The sequence below is a fragment of the Leptosomus discolor genome, chromosome 4 (assembly GCF_034619465.1).
Source record: "Leptosomus discolor isolate bLepDis1 chromosome 4, bLepDis1.hap2, whole genome shotgun sequence".
NCBI classification, from domain to species: domain Eukaryota; kingdom Metazoa; phylum Chordata; class Aves; order Leptosomiformes; family Leptosomidae; genus Leptosomus; species Leptosomus discolor.
Window position 1 is genome coordinate 47,479,873 of NC_141394.1, and position 16,715 is coordinate 47,496,587.

A 16,715-nucleotide genomic window follows, 5' to 3' on the forward strand; every position below is an offset into this window, starting at 1 on the left:
GGACTATGCATGGAGCAGGCAGACGTGTACGCTAGTACATTGTCTCCTTCTGAGAAGGAGGAAAGCAAGTTTATTTTTACTTCTTACAGAAGACTCCTGTGTTTTGTTTTTGGTGTGGGTTTGTTCCCCCCCCCCCCCCCCCCCCAAATAGTTGTATTCATACAGCTATAAATAAATGAGCATGTAACAGTTAATTCTCTCGCATTTTTTTTCAGTGTAAATATGAGAACAAAGTTCATAAAATTCAATACATATAGCCATTTTCCTCCTGCTCCTTTCCCAAAATGCTGTTATCAACAAGTACCAGCAGCAAATGATGGCTTTGGGCAGGCTCAGAGTGCACAAGACAGCTAGCTGTATGGAACCTGAAAGGTAGAGGACAGTTCATCTTCTTGGCAAGGAAGAATTCCATAAAATAAAAGGATTGGGCATTTAGTCTGTAAAGATTTTAGCATAACAAAAAATGCTGTTTGTCCTAGCCAAAAGAGAGTATTAGTTACCTAATAAATGTATTTGAAGAAATACAGTTCACAGCGGATAACTCTCATTTTCAGAGGTTTCATGAAAAAAAAAATTCTTCAATTACTCAAGCAATGTTTCTATTTCAACTGGGTTTTGATTGACTTAAAGCATTATTCTGATAAATAACAAGACAGTTGTATCTGGATCAGCTAGTATTCTGGCTAAGCACGTCCCAGCATCAGAGTGGAGTTTAAATAGTTTTTGGTCGCTTAGGTAGGCACAGATTGTAATAGGCATCCTTGTTCCAAAACTCCGAGCCCTTCCATCCACACCAGCCCTGTCCAAGAAAAAGCAAGATAGTGTTAAATCTACTATGAACTCGGTTTTTCGTATCTACTCCTATCAGATCTATTCCATGTTACTAATTTTAATCTAAGCTGTATGCAATCTTTTCAAATACCTACAGAAAGCAGTGACAACACAGTTTTCTGCGTGTCTGGAAACACGTTAACGGAAAACACTTCACACAGAGCCTCTCCCGCCCCACCCCAGCTCTGTTCCTAAAAAGTAGCATCTCTTCCCTCCCCCTTGCCACTACCTTCTGCTGCTAGAGATAGACTAATATTATTCTGAAACTCTTATCATTCTCAGCTTCCATTTCTCTTGTCTCAAATCCTTGCCTTCTTTGGTCACAGTTGGTATAGCACATAATTATAGGAGGTGTTTTGGAAGAAAAGAGCTACAAACTTACAGTCCACCTCAGTTCCTCCCCCTCCCCTGGCACTTCTGATGAGGACAGGGGGTTCTGCATCCCCCCCCCCCCCCCCGGACCACCTTGTAGCTGTAACAGCCTTTGGTTTTACAGATGGTCTTTGGGAACTCTCTGTATTCATTCGAAGCGTTGATGGTTACAGGGCTTGCAAAATGTTTCTTCCAACAGGTTTTCCAGTTGGGCCCAACCCAAGGGTCAAATAGAGACAGGAAACGGAAGCTGCTTTTTATTGATAACAGCCATAGGCTGATCAGTCACTTTCACAGTTCGCGTTTCTGACACTATGGTTACTGGTTTGTAATGCGCTGCCCCATCCCCTTTAAATATGGAAATAACATTAAGTATCCTTTAGCTCTTTAGTTTTCCCAGATTTTCAAAACAGCTCAGTACCCACCCTTTAAACTTAGTTCAAGGCCTGATCTGAGAATGCCTAGTGTTAGATTTTTTTATTTTTTTATTTTTAATTTTAAATAAATGGTTATCTTCACTGCTGCAAACCCAGCATTTTACAGGCTGAACAGATATTTCTGTTCCGTTCAAAATACCAAACACATTTATTGTTTATACTACTGGGTAAAAAGGAAGATAGTTTAATTCAGAGAAAGTAAAGCACATTCCTTTGTACTATAATAAATTGATGTAGTTGCTGACCCAATATATTTTTTCCAAAGACACTAAGTTTCAGTAAATAACAATAAGTAGCACATATCAGGTTAACTGGGATCAGCACTTGCTCCATAAGGAACGGAGAAGCCATAAAATGGCCAATTTGTATTTGGCTATACGTTATTTGTTTAATGCCAAAATACGTGTATATACATACATATGTATATGGACATATGCATCAAGCCTCACCTTTTCCAAAATAACATGCAGATCTTCTCCTCCCGTGTAATGTGGGTCTAGAATCAAATACTTTATGTGCCCTGTAATCTCATTCCAAGCCACTCCTAATATTGTGTGAGCCAAAACACCTCCACCTAAAACAGGAGGAACATAAATTGCTAAAAATTTTGCACTGAGATTGGCTAAATGTGCAAGCCTAAAATAAAGGTGTATCAGCGCTTTCTATTAACAGATTAGCTTGGTTATCAGAACAATCTTGCAGCGGGCCTACATAAGATCCTTCACGTTATTAAACAACGTACCTTTACTACAACTAGGGAAGATTACTTCTTTTACTTTACTTAATACAACTAGAGAATTTAACTTTCCAATTTTCTTCTATGTCAGCAAGGCAAGTTAAATCCTCAACACTTCCACCAGATGAAGTCAAGAATAGTTCAAACATCTGTTTTGCTCACTTTTTCTTTAAAGAAACTTAACTGTAGAAACGGAATCTGGAAAACTTCCTGGTTGTAAAAGGACTAAGATTAGAACAGAAATCAGAATTTCTGGATAAAGTTTATCTTTGAGTTCCATCGATGGATATTAAAGGCAGATACTGCAGGCTTTCTCTAGCCTGCAAACAGGGAAAGGGGGTATTTTGATGAGCTGGCCACAGGTAGACTCCTGCATGTTTCTTTCAGATAGCATGAGGAGTTTAGGTCCTTGGGACACTGTAGCAGTGACTCCACACAACAGATAGGAATTGCAAAAAGCCCAAAAGAACACAAGGAAAAAAAAATCCCCCAAACCTACCCCAGAAAGCCAACCTCCACCCCTCCAACAGCAGCAACAATAATTAAACCAATCTACAAAAGAGCAATACAGAGAAGTCACACACGAAACGATTTTTCAATTTTGGATTCTAAATTCTTGAAATTCAGACAAAAAGGCTGTTAAAAGGCCAAGAATATTTCATACCAAAACCTGGACTTCTGGCACCTCTAATTTGAGAGGGTAACACTATCTTCATGGACTGCCAAATACAGATTGTGAAAATTGCCAAAATAAAAATTTTATTAAAGCTGAAAATGATATTTTCAATATTCTTCATTTTAAACCACAGCCGTCTTGGAAATAGTACAGTTAAAGTTACAGCATTCTTATGAATGGCATTTCTTATATTCAGATTATTAAAACTGATCTTAAAAAAGAATTTGGATAATACCTTTCTCTTCAAAGCCAGATAAACACTAGTCTTCTGTGATGAGAAGTTTTGGGGAGCTGTATGAGGAGGAGCAGCAGTCAGCTCTCAAGCAGTTTTTGAGAACACCATTTAGACTGACTTTTGTTGCCAGGTTTAATACTGAACTTGAGCAAAATACTGAGTGAAAGGATACCAGCCAGACTAAATTGTATCGTTTTCCAAGCTCCCTTGGGAAAAGCCTAACTTTTAATTCATCTAGAGTTTTAACTCTTGCACAGTAAACTGAAAGAGTTCTAACTGAAATGAAATTCAGCACAGGGAGGCCATGCACTTTGATTGGCATTCCTTGATACTCGGGGGCACTTACCAATCATAACTGGAGTTCCTTCAGTCTTGAAGTGATTAGCAAGCTCTCTTCCCTGCAATGCTAGTTCAGAACCCTGGCTAGGTAAGAAAAACAACAATAGATTTGTCACGTTCATTAGACTTAATTCTCTAATTATCCATTATACTCATTAACTTCATAGGTAAGTGACTAGAAAGTGGCTTAGAGTTTTCTTGTGTAAACATCCTGGGACAATCTGGAAAAAAAAAAAAAAAAAAAAATTTTAATGCAACTTGCAGATTCTGGTTGGACCAAAGAATCTGCTGTAAGCCTAGTTGCCACTGGGGCACCTGGAGCCACCCAGCTTCTGTAACATGTCTGCTGCTTGTCTCCCGCAGTGGGGACAGCTGGTAAACCCCAATGGCTCCCTCCAAGCGGCTGAAAAACAGATCGGCTACCTCTGTCAGCAAGGGGAAGTCTGAAGAAACAGAACTTTGTCAGAAACGACAAAAATAAGGTGTTGATAAAGGTGCTCGTAACAATGTCTCTCAAGATAGCTTTCCACTGTAATTGCGCAAGCAATTTCAGTACTCATACCCAAGTTGGCTTAAAAAAAAAAAAAAAAAAAAAATCAAAACTCAAATAGCATTAGTATTCTATTCAAAGCAACACCGAACTTCGCTTCATTATAACCTCCCTGCTTTCAACTATAGGGACCAGCCACAGACAAAAGAAATCTACATGGAAGAGAAAGGCATGAACATGATACATGCACGTAATCCAGGCTTCAGAGCTGAAGACGTGTCTGGCAGACACTCATATTCCCTTAGAAGACTGACAGTACTCCCACAAGTGGTGACAAAAGCTAGGCAAGGAAATCAATACAGGTATTTTTAATATCTTGTCTTTGTATTTCTTCATATAGTAGTTAACCTTTCAAAAACCTAAAGAAAGTTTGCCTGCCTGCTTCTCAAGTTCCTGAAGAGAAGGATTAAATGCAGACAGAATGCAAAACTGGAACTCTGGGAAATGGTGCATTTACAATAATGGATTCAGTACTAGTGTTGCTGGTGCAGCTGTGAAGTTTTATTTCCATAAAGGAAATAAGCCCGAGACAAAAATGCTATCGACTGCCAGTGACCAGCTGAAGAAGAAGAATGGTATTTCTTCTTCTCAGCATGGTAGTGATGTTGGCTTTTCATAATCCTGAAAAACACTGGTGCTCCCTTGTAGCAGCACTATGAGCAATTCTACCGAGTTCACAAAGGAAACATAATTCTTATGTGCAGGAATAAAAACCTTCATACTGGCAGGGCTGTCACAGCTGCTATAAATAATAGGTGGATCATCTGCAAATATAAGCTCTGGAACAAAAAAGATTAAAATTGGCTGTATAAAGCTCCACAAAACATTGAAGAACTGAACTATTTTCCTACCAGTAAGAATCACCACCACCATGGTCACATGCTCTTTTAGAATATCTACAGTAGAATTTACTCTAAACAAACAACTCACGAGTAGTATTTTGTTTGACTAGAATTTTCATACAGGTAAGTTAGTATATATTATTTATTTTATGATTGCATTTATCACAAAACGTTCAGGGATTTGTTAGTCTGCTTTGTGCTGCCTAAATGACAAAAATCCTAAATGAGAAAAAAGTAATTTTACTTCTGATAAATGCTGAACATTATTCTTTTTGTCCCAAATATATTTGTAGGGTTCTTTATTGTGTATAAGAGCTTCAGATTGTCAGAATGGAAACAAACCCCTTGCTTTACCTGTCACACAAACCCAGAAAAGAGAACACTATTTCCAGGCTGCTCGGCAATTTGGCTCAATCCTGAACTGATGGGTTAGCTCTGTGAACAAAGTAATAATTTACTGCCAGTGGGCGTTCAGGTCATTATGGCTGCCAGACTACACGCCTGCTTCAAAAATTAGGCTTGCGGTGCAAAGGAACAGGACGAATTCCACATCAGTTTGCATATCATTAAGCAATATACAGCAACTGCAAACCGGAACCGCAAGCCCCCAAGAAATTTAGCAACACCTTCATCTGTAAGCACTTAGCACGAGCAAAGGCAGGAACACAGGGTTTATGAACAAGGCACCCTGGCACCCTTAAAAGATTTATTATGTTTTTATTATCCCTATTCTCCCATTGTAATAGTATTGTAATGGTAATTTGCATTTTAAGGCATTCAGTCTTTTTAATAATTACTGAGCTATTGTGCAGATATTGACTCTTACCTGACAAATAATATTTTTGATGTTATTCCAAAGAGCTGATTCAGAACAAGCTGTACCTCAATTGAACCAATCCACTGCCGAGACCCAACAAACGCTGCAGGCTTGTCTCCAGCATCAACCAGTGCCTTTGCAACATCATGAAGAAGAAGAAAAAACACGAACATCAAGAACATACAGTAGGAAATTCCCCCACTTTTATGGACAAAGTTGGCTTATATAATGGGAATGTGTTTTGCACCTATCTGGTCAAAAGCAGGCAAATGGATGTTGAACTCATTCACTGCGGATCTGTTTCGGAAATGTCCCTTGCACACTAACACAGAGCAGTGTCTATAAGCACAGAACATAGCCCTAGGTCCACAGGCAGGCTTCAAGCTGGGATGGTGAGCACCCCGCTGTCTCATAACGGAGCACACCATGTGTACCGCAGAAGCCACTTCACAGCCTGAAGGCCCTCTTCTAGACCTCTAAAAATACTGCAGGGGTGCACGGACTTCAGTCACTTTTAGGTTTAGGTGTGGACTGAGAAGTGTTCAGGAAATGCAGTTTTAACTTGAGAGCTCACATCCCCTTTGGGTATGCTGAAAGCTGTTTTCTGAACTGGATCAAACTTTGCTAAAAATGTTCAGTAAATAAATATAACACGAAGAACTACTTTTAGAAGACTGAAGATAATTGCAGTATTTCTTGCTAGGTGTACAATAAAAGCTATCCAAGCCTACAGTTTTTCTTCAATGCTGTTAACAGAAATGAACATATTCAGGTACGCATTCGAATTCACAATAGAAAAGGAAGTGGAGTTCAAACAATAGGAAAAGAAAAGCCAACTACTCTCAAAGGCGAAGTTGCAAAAGGCGTCAGTAAATCAACGCATAGCATGTGGGGACTAATCCAGCTGTCATTGAATACAACAGTTTTAAAACTGATTTTAATACGACACATTGGGTTGTTTTCTTTCGCTTGGCAAAAACAGTGAAAATGTCATAATCTGAGCTTCTAATAGAAAACTAATCCAATACTTAAAAGACTATTTTAATGAGTCTTATTTGTACAGATAACTTCACTTGACACTGATAAACACTTGGAGACAGACCTATGATAAAACTTGTTAAAAACAATAATTCAGAACCACTATAATTCAATTTAAGAGATAAATATAAAATACCACACAAATCCAAAGTCTAAAATATATTAATTTGATATTTAAAAAATAACCTATACAAACGTTTCTAGACAAATATGCATAAAATAATGAATTTGCTTAAACGTTCTGTACCTGTTGAATTTCCTTGTGGGTTGGTATAGGCGTATCAATGTAACCTTGGTGCTTGAACCAAGAACAGATTGTCTGCAAAGACCGATAGGCACAGCCCCAACCACTGTCATCAGTCCGATCCTGCATATAGTGGTGATAACTATATACACCATGTACTAAATAAACCTGCACAGAAAGGGACAATACAAATGAACCTGATCACACCTGCCCCAGTTTTCATCAAAGTCATACGACTTGTCACATTTGCACTGTAAAAGCTTTCAGCTGGGGACTGCAAGTCTTTGGAAGAATTGAAGGGTGGTTATACACACTTCACATGTGATTACTCCTGTTTTTGTCTCCTAAACATCTTAGTTCACAGTTTTAGCTTGTTTTCCTGGTTCTGAGAAACTTTTAAAATACATGCTAAAAATGTGTACATCCTTAACAAGAAAATGCAGTTTCCCTGGGACACATACAGCTAAAGCGATGCAATTTTGGGCAGAGAAGCCCTTTTGCTTAAAAGGCTTTCGCTTCAGTTACTTCGCTTTCTCACCTATACAATATTGACTATCTAACTTACTTCTCTTAATAACAAACCTCAAGTAAAATAAAAAGTACTTTCTTACAAATGTTTCAATTTAAACTTACCATACCAGACTCCGTACCAGGTGAATTAAGATGTATATGTGGATTTCTGATATATCCATCTTTGTATGGCTCATCTGGAAAATGATAAGCATTTGCTCTCTTGAAATACGGTCTGTCACAAGGCAGATTGAATAACCCATGCAATTCCTACATGCAAGTTCGAATAAAAATAAAGAGCACAATTCAAATTTTGGATTAAAAGAAACATCACGTTTTAAATAACAATAAAGACACAAGTAATTTTGAACAGCATAGTTGGGAAAATGAATATATTAAAATTGCTTAATTATACATTCAGCATGTACGTTTACTACTAGATCTCACCTCTCAAAAGGAAGCTCATGCAGGCTTACCTGCTAGCTAAAGGGCCCACTATTTTATGTGGTCCTGTTACACAACACCTGCTGCTGGACCCCCACTGAAGATATAATGAGTGACAAGTGTCTTATGAAAGTACAATAAAATACAGCATAACAGAAATGGATTACAGTTTTATCTATATAGCAGCATAGATCCACACAGTCCGAATTATAACCTTAACCAATACTGAAGACATACAAATAGCACATACTGTGACAACGTAAAGATATCGAGCTTATGGTTTAAGCAGATTCAGTCTATTTTTAAATCCTTTAAGCACTGTTTACAACACAGCAGCCACATTTAAAGAGATTTATTGCCTTATTTCACAGAGCTTAAGAGTGAAAGGAATGACGAGATAATCTAGGATAATGCGGGTAACACAGGTAATACATTTTATGCAGATGACCCAGCACTGAACCCAACTGCATTAGCTGCAGTAACCCTTAGCAATCAGCGGGCAAGAGCAAACAGAAGACAGAGAGCAGGAAAGACTTAATGTGCCACCAATGCCTGAGGCCTCTGCAAACGCAAGGAACAGATTAGGTTTTATATATCCTGTAATGCTTCACACGGAAGAAGGAAATGAAATATCCCCATGGCTTCTACACCTCTAAGGCAGCAGAAGATTCTCTCCCTGCTCGCTGAGGGACGTGTAACTGTGACCTGAACTGGTGTCTGCCAGGTACACGTCTCAGTCTGAAAGGACTGCTCCATCAGAACACTTTTCCATCTCATCCATATTCCTTTTTCTAGATGTGTGAACCCAAAAGGCAAAAAACCCAAACAACCAAAAGCTAACTAAGGCTGGTCAGCCGTGAGCCACAAAAAGCAGCTCCCCTCCTCAAACGAACAAACAAAAAAACTCCCAACAACACACAACCCCAAGAAAGAAACCAAAACAAACCAAAAAATCCCAACCCTAACCCTTTCAGGACATGTGTTAAAGCCTAAGAGTAATAACACGCTACAAGTAATCTGATATTCTACCACAGAAGTGGAGAAATTCAAAGAATACAGTACCAGAAGTATAATTTAGGTAAAACCTATCAAACCAAATCCTATGTAGTTTTAAAGTTTCTATTGTCACCTTACAAAAATAAGATCTGGCACATTTTATAAAAACAACTTCTAATAAATCTAGCTTCCACATTCAGTATAATGCTTCAGTTATAGTAAAAATAAATTTTAAAAAATAGTAGTATCTGTTAGTATTTATTCTACATTGGCTAAATGAAAAGCTTTACCACTGCTTCAGTTAAATTAAATTAAAATTCAGAATCTGTTAGTATTTGTTGGCTTTACCTTTCTGTAACTTTCCAGTTGATCATCTGAAATACCTGTAGGATATGAGATTGTTACAAGGTGATTTTTTCCTGGTAACATGAAATGAAATTGTTCTGGTACCACAATTGATGTTCCCTTCATGTATTTCATGATACATCTTTCCATGTCAGTTAACTGCCTGTGAATTGCTTTCACCAGGAGATTTTGAACCCTGCAAAGCAGAAGGGAGCACAGCAATGAGTGGATCATTTTCTCTCATAGCTCTGACAGTTATACACTACTTATGTGCACATTTGCACTTGGTCTGACCAACTTACTCCTGTGCTTCTGGTCCCACAGAGAAAGACAGAACCTCACCATGCTCTACTCATAGCATGCTCTGCATACAGAAACTACTCCCTAGTGATTCAACCCTCCAAAGTGCAGCTACCCTGGTCTTATATCAGAAACACAATAACTATGAGCGCTTGCCAAAATAAAAGTTACATATATGACTATATGGGGTTGTTTTTCTGCATTTTGCATTTTACCCACTCCATTTAGCACCCTTTGGAGTAAAACCCTATGGAAAAAATGCAAGAAAACAAATACAGAGGAAGATTAATGTTTTCCACCTTCACCTACCCAGCTGCAGCCCCTAAGGTAGTACTGAGATTACAAAGATTCACCAAATACACTCCAACTCCCACTTTTATACACACTCACATACTTACAAGAATTTTTAGAACATTTTTCTGACTTTCTCAATTCCTTGCCAAGCAATGGTTACAAATTATCAAATCTATCCGACATTCACAAACTGATTTTTTTTATACATAGCAAAAGGCTCAAGATTATTAAAGCTAGCAGCTGTCTACAGAAGCCTTTATTATTACTACAGTTAAAGTCCATTACAAAAATACCATAAGCTGCTTCATTAAACAGATTAATGACATAGCTTTACTTCATCATTTCAAGAAAAAGCAGAAATAAAGCTGAAAATCCACAAGTTCAGGATAACACTTACTTTCCCCATGTTTCTTCTGGAGAAACGGATACAACAACATCAACTGGTAATGTCATATTTATGTAGTGGTGTTCCTTGTTTTCCCTTTCAACGACTGGAGCCAAAGCAGCTAATGAAGATGTCATTTCCAACATGAGGTCTATATTGACTATCTGCTGCTGCAGAGAATAAAGACACCAGTAGTACATCTCTAACAACACACAAACAAAAAAGGCAAAAGTAGGGTTGTAGATATCAAACTCAGTAATAAAATACTTGGGTTACACAAAAAGCCAGTAATGTTAAAGATAAACTTCTATGTGTTCATCTACTGTAGAGGTATCCCTGCATTCACGCTGTTTCAATGACTTTAAAAAGATTCTTTTAAGTCATGTCATTGTCTATGTGTGTACAGAAAAGCCTAGGGAGGGCAGATCTAAAGACGTTTAAATGACAGATTGTCTGATGCAATTTACTCGTGTGGTGAGACACATACCGTATCTTGTAACTTTTTATCCTTTTTTTTGCCAAGCTTTCGTTTGGTCTCATCATCTTGATCAAATCTGAAGTATCAACAGAAAGAGAAATTACTATAGTATGAAATTACTCTATTAAATAAAACCTAATTTTTAAATATACTCACTGTATAAATTGTCTTATCTCCTTACAAGCGGAATCATCAGTCAGCTCTGGAACAGTGTTCATACCATTGTTAGGCCATACATAGACCGAACTGTGGCAAATTCTTAACACAAGAACATCTGAGGACAGTTTGTTTGCAAGATCACTGAACACGTATCCTAACGCCTTTTTTGTTGAGGCCTCTGAAACACAATAAGGATACAGTTAGCCTAAAAAATTTCATCATTTTGCTACAGCTGCTAGGGATACATTTTTAAAAAACTGGTATGTTTTGACTTTGAATGAAAGCATAAGTGCTGTTATGAGCAAAAAAAAAAGAAAAGCTATGTAAACAAAAACTGAGATATGATTTCACTTAGCAGGTCTGTCTCAAACATTCACACTCACACCTGCCTGAACAGTAGTGTATTTTTTCTCTCAGGTGCTATCAAATACGAAGAACTGAATGAATTGCAGAAGAGTAACCTACACTGTAGTTGATTTTCACACCACTATCTCTTAACCAAGCCTACAGTTGCAAATGAACTTCTATGTAGAGACAAACTTCTACATATGGTTGTATTTAGTCTTTTGAGTAAACCCTGGAAAGATTCAATCCGAGTCACACATTTCTGACTTCATATCATTACTCAGAAATACAAACCAAAAACATCCTAAATTTTTGGAAAAGCAGGGCCTACGCTCCAGCTGCAGACCAAATTTTGGCCGACATAAACCTGTAACTGTAAGCTGCACCCTGGTCAGCCTGAATCTTTATTACCGGTATAGACTTGACTACTGACTTTCAGACCTTGACTTGACTTTTTAAGTTTCACTCATTCTTTACAACCTGAACCAATACGGGCTATGACAGCGCAACTTTTGCACATTGCCAGCACTGTTTTCCTCACTGAAGAGATTAAAGACCATTACTTGGAAGGCAACAAGTTATACACAAAGCCTAACAAGCTATCAAAGACTGGGCTGAATTGTATTTCTTTAATGCATTAACTTAGATTTGGCCACCTTAGTTGACTTTTGCACTATAAGTCTGTAAAAACTACAGTATTAGAAAAGTCAAGCAAAACTCCTCCAAACAAAAAGCATCGCTGCCTTCAAAAGGAATGGTCTGCCATATTTACACACCAACAGGTGTGAATACCAAGCACTTGGACAATCTGAGTATTGCTCTGCTTTGTTGTGGTTACAATTCACTGCACTGTAAACAAAGTTAAATAAATAGCCTTTCTCTGAGGATGGACAAAAAGTTTCTATGCATTAGGCCAATCTATCCAACACTGCTATTCCACATCACGAACTGAAATGAGCCCAAGCTCCTTTTCAAGGTCACTAGCATTGCATTCAGAGTTCCTAGTGATGACATGTCCTTTTAAAATGCAGAATGAGCTACAGCTGAGCTAAGACATCCTCCATCCACACTCTGCCCTATGATCATGGGCATACTAACAGCCTTGGGCTGACTTTCTGAAGTGAATGTCACAGTACTGTAAGGATGTGGGACTAGAGCAGCCTCCTAATGCCATACGGTCTAGTACCTTGTTATCACACGGAATTGCAGTAGCCAATCCCACCTAAATTCAGTAGAGAAACTAGTTAGCTTGTTCATCTTCTCTATTTCTATAGAAAAGACTGGAATGCAATCTCAAAACTGTATTATTAATATAATCTTGTTATAACCAAATTCATTGTCATGAAGTTATTCTCTGTTTGCTTAAATTTCAGGGTCAACTTTGGATTCAAACCGAAAAGTGAACCCAATACCATATCCGTAAGTAGGAAAAATATGTAAGTAAACTGACCTAAAAACAGCAATTTAAACTTTACTTCAAAATAAAATAAAAAACTAAAATGGAAAAAGTGTGTCAGAAAATCAATGGAGATAAAGAATAACATTTTCTGTACCTAATCTTAATGGGTTTGGGAAGAAGCACTTACCACCTGGTGGAATGCCAAGAAAGTAAACATCATAGCTAGCTAATTAATAAAAGGTTATTTATAGAAATGTTAAGAAACCTATTATAGCCTTATATACACACCATCTGTAGTTGCTAGCTGAAATGCAAGATCCAAGCCTCCTCTTATTCTAAAGAGTATGTCCATGGCTTCTGGAATTACCTAAGGAGAAAAAAGCAGCAATGAAAACAAACACCTATTTCAACACGCTTTCTCTCAAGTCACAGTCGACTGTAATTATCACACCACAGAGTGGAAGCACACCAGTGACTCCTGCAGCCGCTCAGGTATGAAAGCCCAGTGAATAAAGAGGGAAGCGACTGGCACAGCAGCAGCACACAGTTGCCGGAGCAATTACATGAGTACCACTACAAACGCAGTCCTTAAAACACATTTCCTACCTAAACAAGAAAGTCTTCATTCCATATATTTACCATTTAGAAACCTTTTGGGTAAACCATCATTTTTTTCATTGTTTTGATCCAAACATCATGTTTCCCATCTTATGAGTCTTCTTCCAGTTCATGTAACCCAAGAACTGCCCCCGAGTGTTAGAGCAGAAAGGTAACTGAGCACGTCTGTAAGTGTGCATTCATCTTGGTTAGGAAATAACAGCTTCAGGGAAAGGAAAAAAAAAAAGGGGAGTGGGACACACACAACCTCTAGAGCCCAGGATGAGTTTTGTATTCGACAGAAGAGCTGCCTATACCAGCAGAGACCACCCAGCTGTTTCTTTCACCTTCCACAGTCCCTGCTCTGTGTCCCCACAACTGCTCGCTGCAGATGTTTTAACATGAACTTCATCACAGAACTCATCCAAATGGAAAACCACCCTATTATTGAGAGAAGACTTTTCCAGCCAGATCAATTCCCAGTCAAGTTCAACATACTCCTACCAAAAAAGCTGTGCCAGTACAGAGAGAAACAAAAGGTGGCAGCCCAGAAGAGTGTGGGTATTGTTCAATCTAATAGTCCACAAAATCGATGCTTCAAGCCTTAATTGCTCTAAAAAACCTCACCAAACACCTGTAAAAATAATTACACTAAGACCCTTTGGAAAGACTTATAGGGTAACTGTTTGCTTACAAAGGATGGGAAACTTCCAGGTGCAACACTATCATTATTCATGAAATAAAAGAATCAAAGCAGAGGACTAATTTTCTTTCCATTAAAAAAGTACTGTAAGTAGAAATACATAAAAAGATACACATGCCTGATGGAAACATAAGCATCTATATTTTTAGCTTTGGGCGAAGGATTTTCAGACTTCTATGATTCCAGAGTACCCAAATTTACTCCAAGACACAAAAAAGGCAAGATTGCAAGGTCTAACATTTTGGCTCCTGAAGCATAAAGCTGAACAATTTTAGGTAACATGGTTATCTACATTAAAAGCATCTCAGAGTGTGGATCCACAAATGACAGCATGTGAAAAAAAGTTTGCCTGGGCCGATGTGAAAGATGTTTATGTGAATTATTACACACGATACATACAAATAATGTTCACGAACGAAAAGCAGGGCTCTGCAAAAGCAGTAAGAGAGGACTTGGCCTTTTGAGAGCGTCTCATCACGGGTGATGAGGTCTTCCGACAAATCCCTGACAAAAGCCACGTGGTCTGAGACCCCCAAGGGCGACGGGGAAGGGCTGCTGCGAGGGCAGGTGAAAGGCTCAGCGCGGGAGGTGCCACTGCCCCGTCCGACACAACCCAGGCTCCGCGGAAAAGGCCTCGCACCCTGAGCTGCCCAAAAGGCCGCGACACCCCCCACCCACCCCGAGGTGCCCCGCGGGGCTGGAGGCCCATCAACGCCGCTGCGGGCCACCCGCCCGGAGGCGGGCAGGCGGACACCAGCCCCAGGCCCGCCACGCCGGACGGCGACCCCGGCCCTTGCCGCTGCCCGGCGGCCGTTCCTCGTGCATAGGGAACGGCTGGAGGGGCCTTTAGGGCAAGCCCCCGGCCCTGCTGCCAGCCCGGCCGGAGCGGAAGCCCTCCCCCCCTCTCTGAGGACAGACACCCCCCGCCACCCTCGGCTCAGGGTCCCGGGGGGCGGGGCGGGCTCACCACGTCCGTCAGCGCCGCAGCGGGGGCCGAGCCCGGCCGCATCCTCCGCGCGCACGCGCGCTCCGGCCCGCGGGGAGGTGCCACGCGACCTGGGGAGGCGGGGCAGCAGTTTCCCGCTCCACCCCCCACCCCCCCCGGCAGAAGCCACGTGACGGCTGGTACCACTCCTCCCCCACCCGTGCACCCGCACTGCCCTGGTCGCCTTGGGCCGTACCAATGCAGGGAGCCGCGGGGGGGTGGGGTGTTAGTAGGCGGGACTCTCGCGCTTTTTACGTAACAGGCAGCAGTAGCGGTAGCAACGAGCGGGCGAGCGGCCGCCGCCGTCTCATGCCAGTGAGGTACCGGATCCGGAGATTAGGTGCCGCTCGCTTCCCTCTTGATTCACCGGCCTTCCGTGCCCTGCGGTGCTGCCGCGCTTACCGGGGGGCCGGCGCGCTGCGGTGTTGTGCGTAGAGTTGAGCTTCCTTCAGCTTGAGCATCCAGCCCCGGCTGGGCTTCGTCCCGGTGACGCGATATCGGCGCTCTGTGCCAAAACGCTGGTATGTGCTCGCCTTTCCCACAGATTGCCCTGGGGACGCTGCGGAGCCGCGCCCGCCCCCTCGGCGTAGCGCTAGTTCAGCCCCGGGCTCGTCCAGCTCGGCCCCATCGAGCTGCTGAGGTCCGAAAACCCTTCACACTTACCCCTTCCTTGGTCAGCGGTCTGTGCTGTACACTGTAGAATTTAATTCCAGGTCTATTTGTTTTCAATAAATTATTCCTATCCTCAATAACGCCAACCAGCTTCATAACGGCGAACCCTTCGGTTTGTTTCCAATGGGTCACTTTGCCATCACCTCTTCTTCCAGTGCTGGTTGTGGTTGCCTGCCCTTTGGTTCCTAACCCAACGTCTAGGTCTCCCAATGATCCAAGAACAGGACTGAGTTCACCTGATGAAGTGATAGTGCATTTTACCCTGCCTGAACCTCCACTTGTTGCAAAAGAAAATGGCTTCACACTTCTTAAAAACTTCTGCATGCTGCCTATGCTGTGCGCTGAGCGTAAGCAAAGTGTGGCTAGCCTTCCATCATGCACAGTGTTCCAGCATATTTTTTTTTCTAATAAAATACATAAAATCTATGTTATATATATTTCCACTGCTGCTTTTCTAGTCTGCACCCACATGCCAGATCCAGCTAATGTGTAATACTAATCTCTCAGAGTTTTCTGCTGCCTGAGTTATTTTAATTCCTATTTTTCATCTTGCCTTTGCCCTCATAGTTAATACCAACATGGGACTTGATCTACATTGTCTTTAATCTGTATTCCTCCTTAACAACTTCCCTGCTCTCTTTTGAGCTGCATGGACACAGATACTTGAGCTATTTGTTTGCATATCCTTGTTTTTTTGGATAATTCTTACATTTCAAGACTTTCGAGAAATAGTTTTCCTAACATATTAACCAATTTCTTCTACCTTAATGAAAAAGCTAACTTTTACTGTAAATCACTTGCCTTAAAACCATGAAGAAATTAGAGATATTTACCATGACCAAGTCTCGGATTAGGTTTGAATCCCCTTCGGAAGAGGGCTTCCAAAATTCTGCATTTATGTTTTACCCCAGATTTGTCCATACGCTGACCTTCTATACCATTATTAGCAATGATTAGAAAATTAGAAAAAAACTGAAACCCATTGC

The 16,715-nt window shown here is 40.5% G+C and overlaps 1 protein-coding gene across 3 annotated transcripts; it reads right to left on the minus strand.

Annotated features, from left to right (window-relative positions):
* Positions 1–171: 171 nt before the first annotated feature.
* On the minus strand, positions 172–15,280 carry UFSP2 (UFM1 specific peptidase 2). 3 transcript variants are annotated; one of them, XM_086463996.1, is made up of 12 exons: positions 15,254–15,280; positions 13,061–13,139; positions 11,026–11,206; positions 10,879–10,945; positions 10,404–10,561; positions 9,416–9,608; positions 7,751–7,897; positions 7,121–7,285; positions 5,845–5,969; positions 3,634–3,710; positions 2,090–2,214; positions 172–799 (listed from the first exon to the last, which is right to left on the minus strand). In XM_086463996.1, exons 2-12 carry the CDS (start codon positions 13,122–13,124, stop codon positions 713–715), a joined length of 1,389 nt encoding a protein of 462 aa, XP_086320122.1. In that variant the 5' UTR covers positions 13,125–13,139; positions 15,254–15,280; the 3' UTR covers positions 172–712. The 3 variants fall into 3 exon arrangements, with proteins under 3 accessions (XP_086320122.1, XP_086320120.1, XP_086320121.1); XM_086463994.1 differs by lacking the exon at positions 15,254–15,280 and adding an exon at positions 15,040–15,081; XM_086463995.1 differs by lacking the exon at positions 15,254–15,280 and adding an exon at positions 15,043–15,069.
* Positions 15,281–16,715: the final 1,435 nt, after the last annotated feature.

Bases quoted from the DNA above. Each gene is read 5' to 3' on its own strand.
- UFSP2 (XM_086463994.1), bottom strand. From the start codon at position 15,081: ATGCGGCCGGGCTCGGCCCCCGCTGCGGCGCTGACGGACGTG. The intron at 10,562-10,878 runs GTATGTGTCTCA...TATTCTCTGCAG, and splicing joins ATAAAAAGTTACAAGATACG to CAGCAGATAGTCAATATAGA. The intron at 5,970-7,120 runs GTACAGAACGTT...GATGTTGCAAAG, and splicing joins CCCACAAGGAAATTCAACAG to GCACTGGTTGATGCTGGAGA.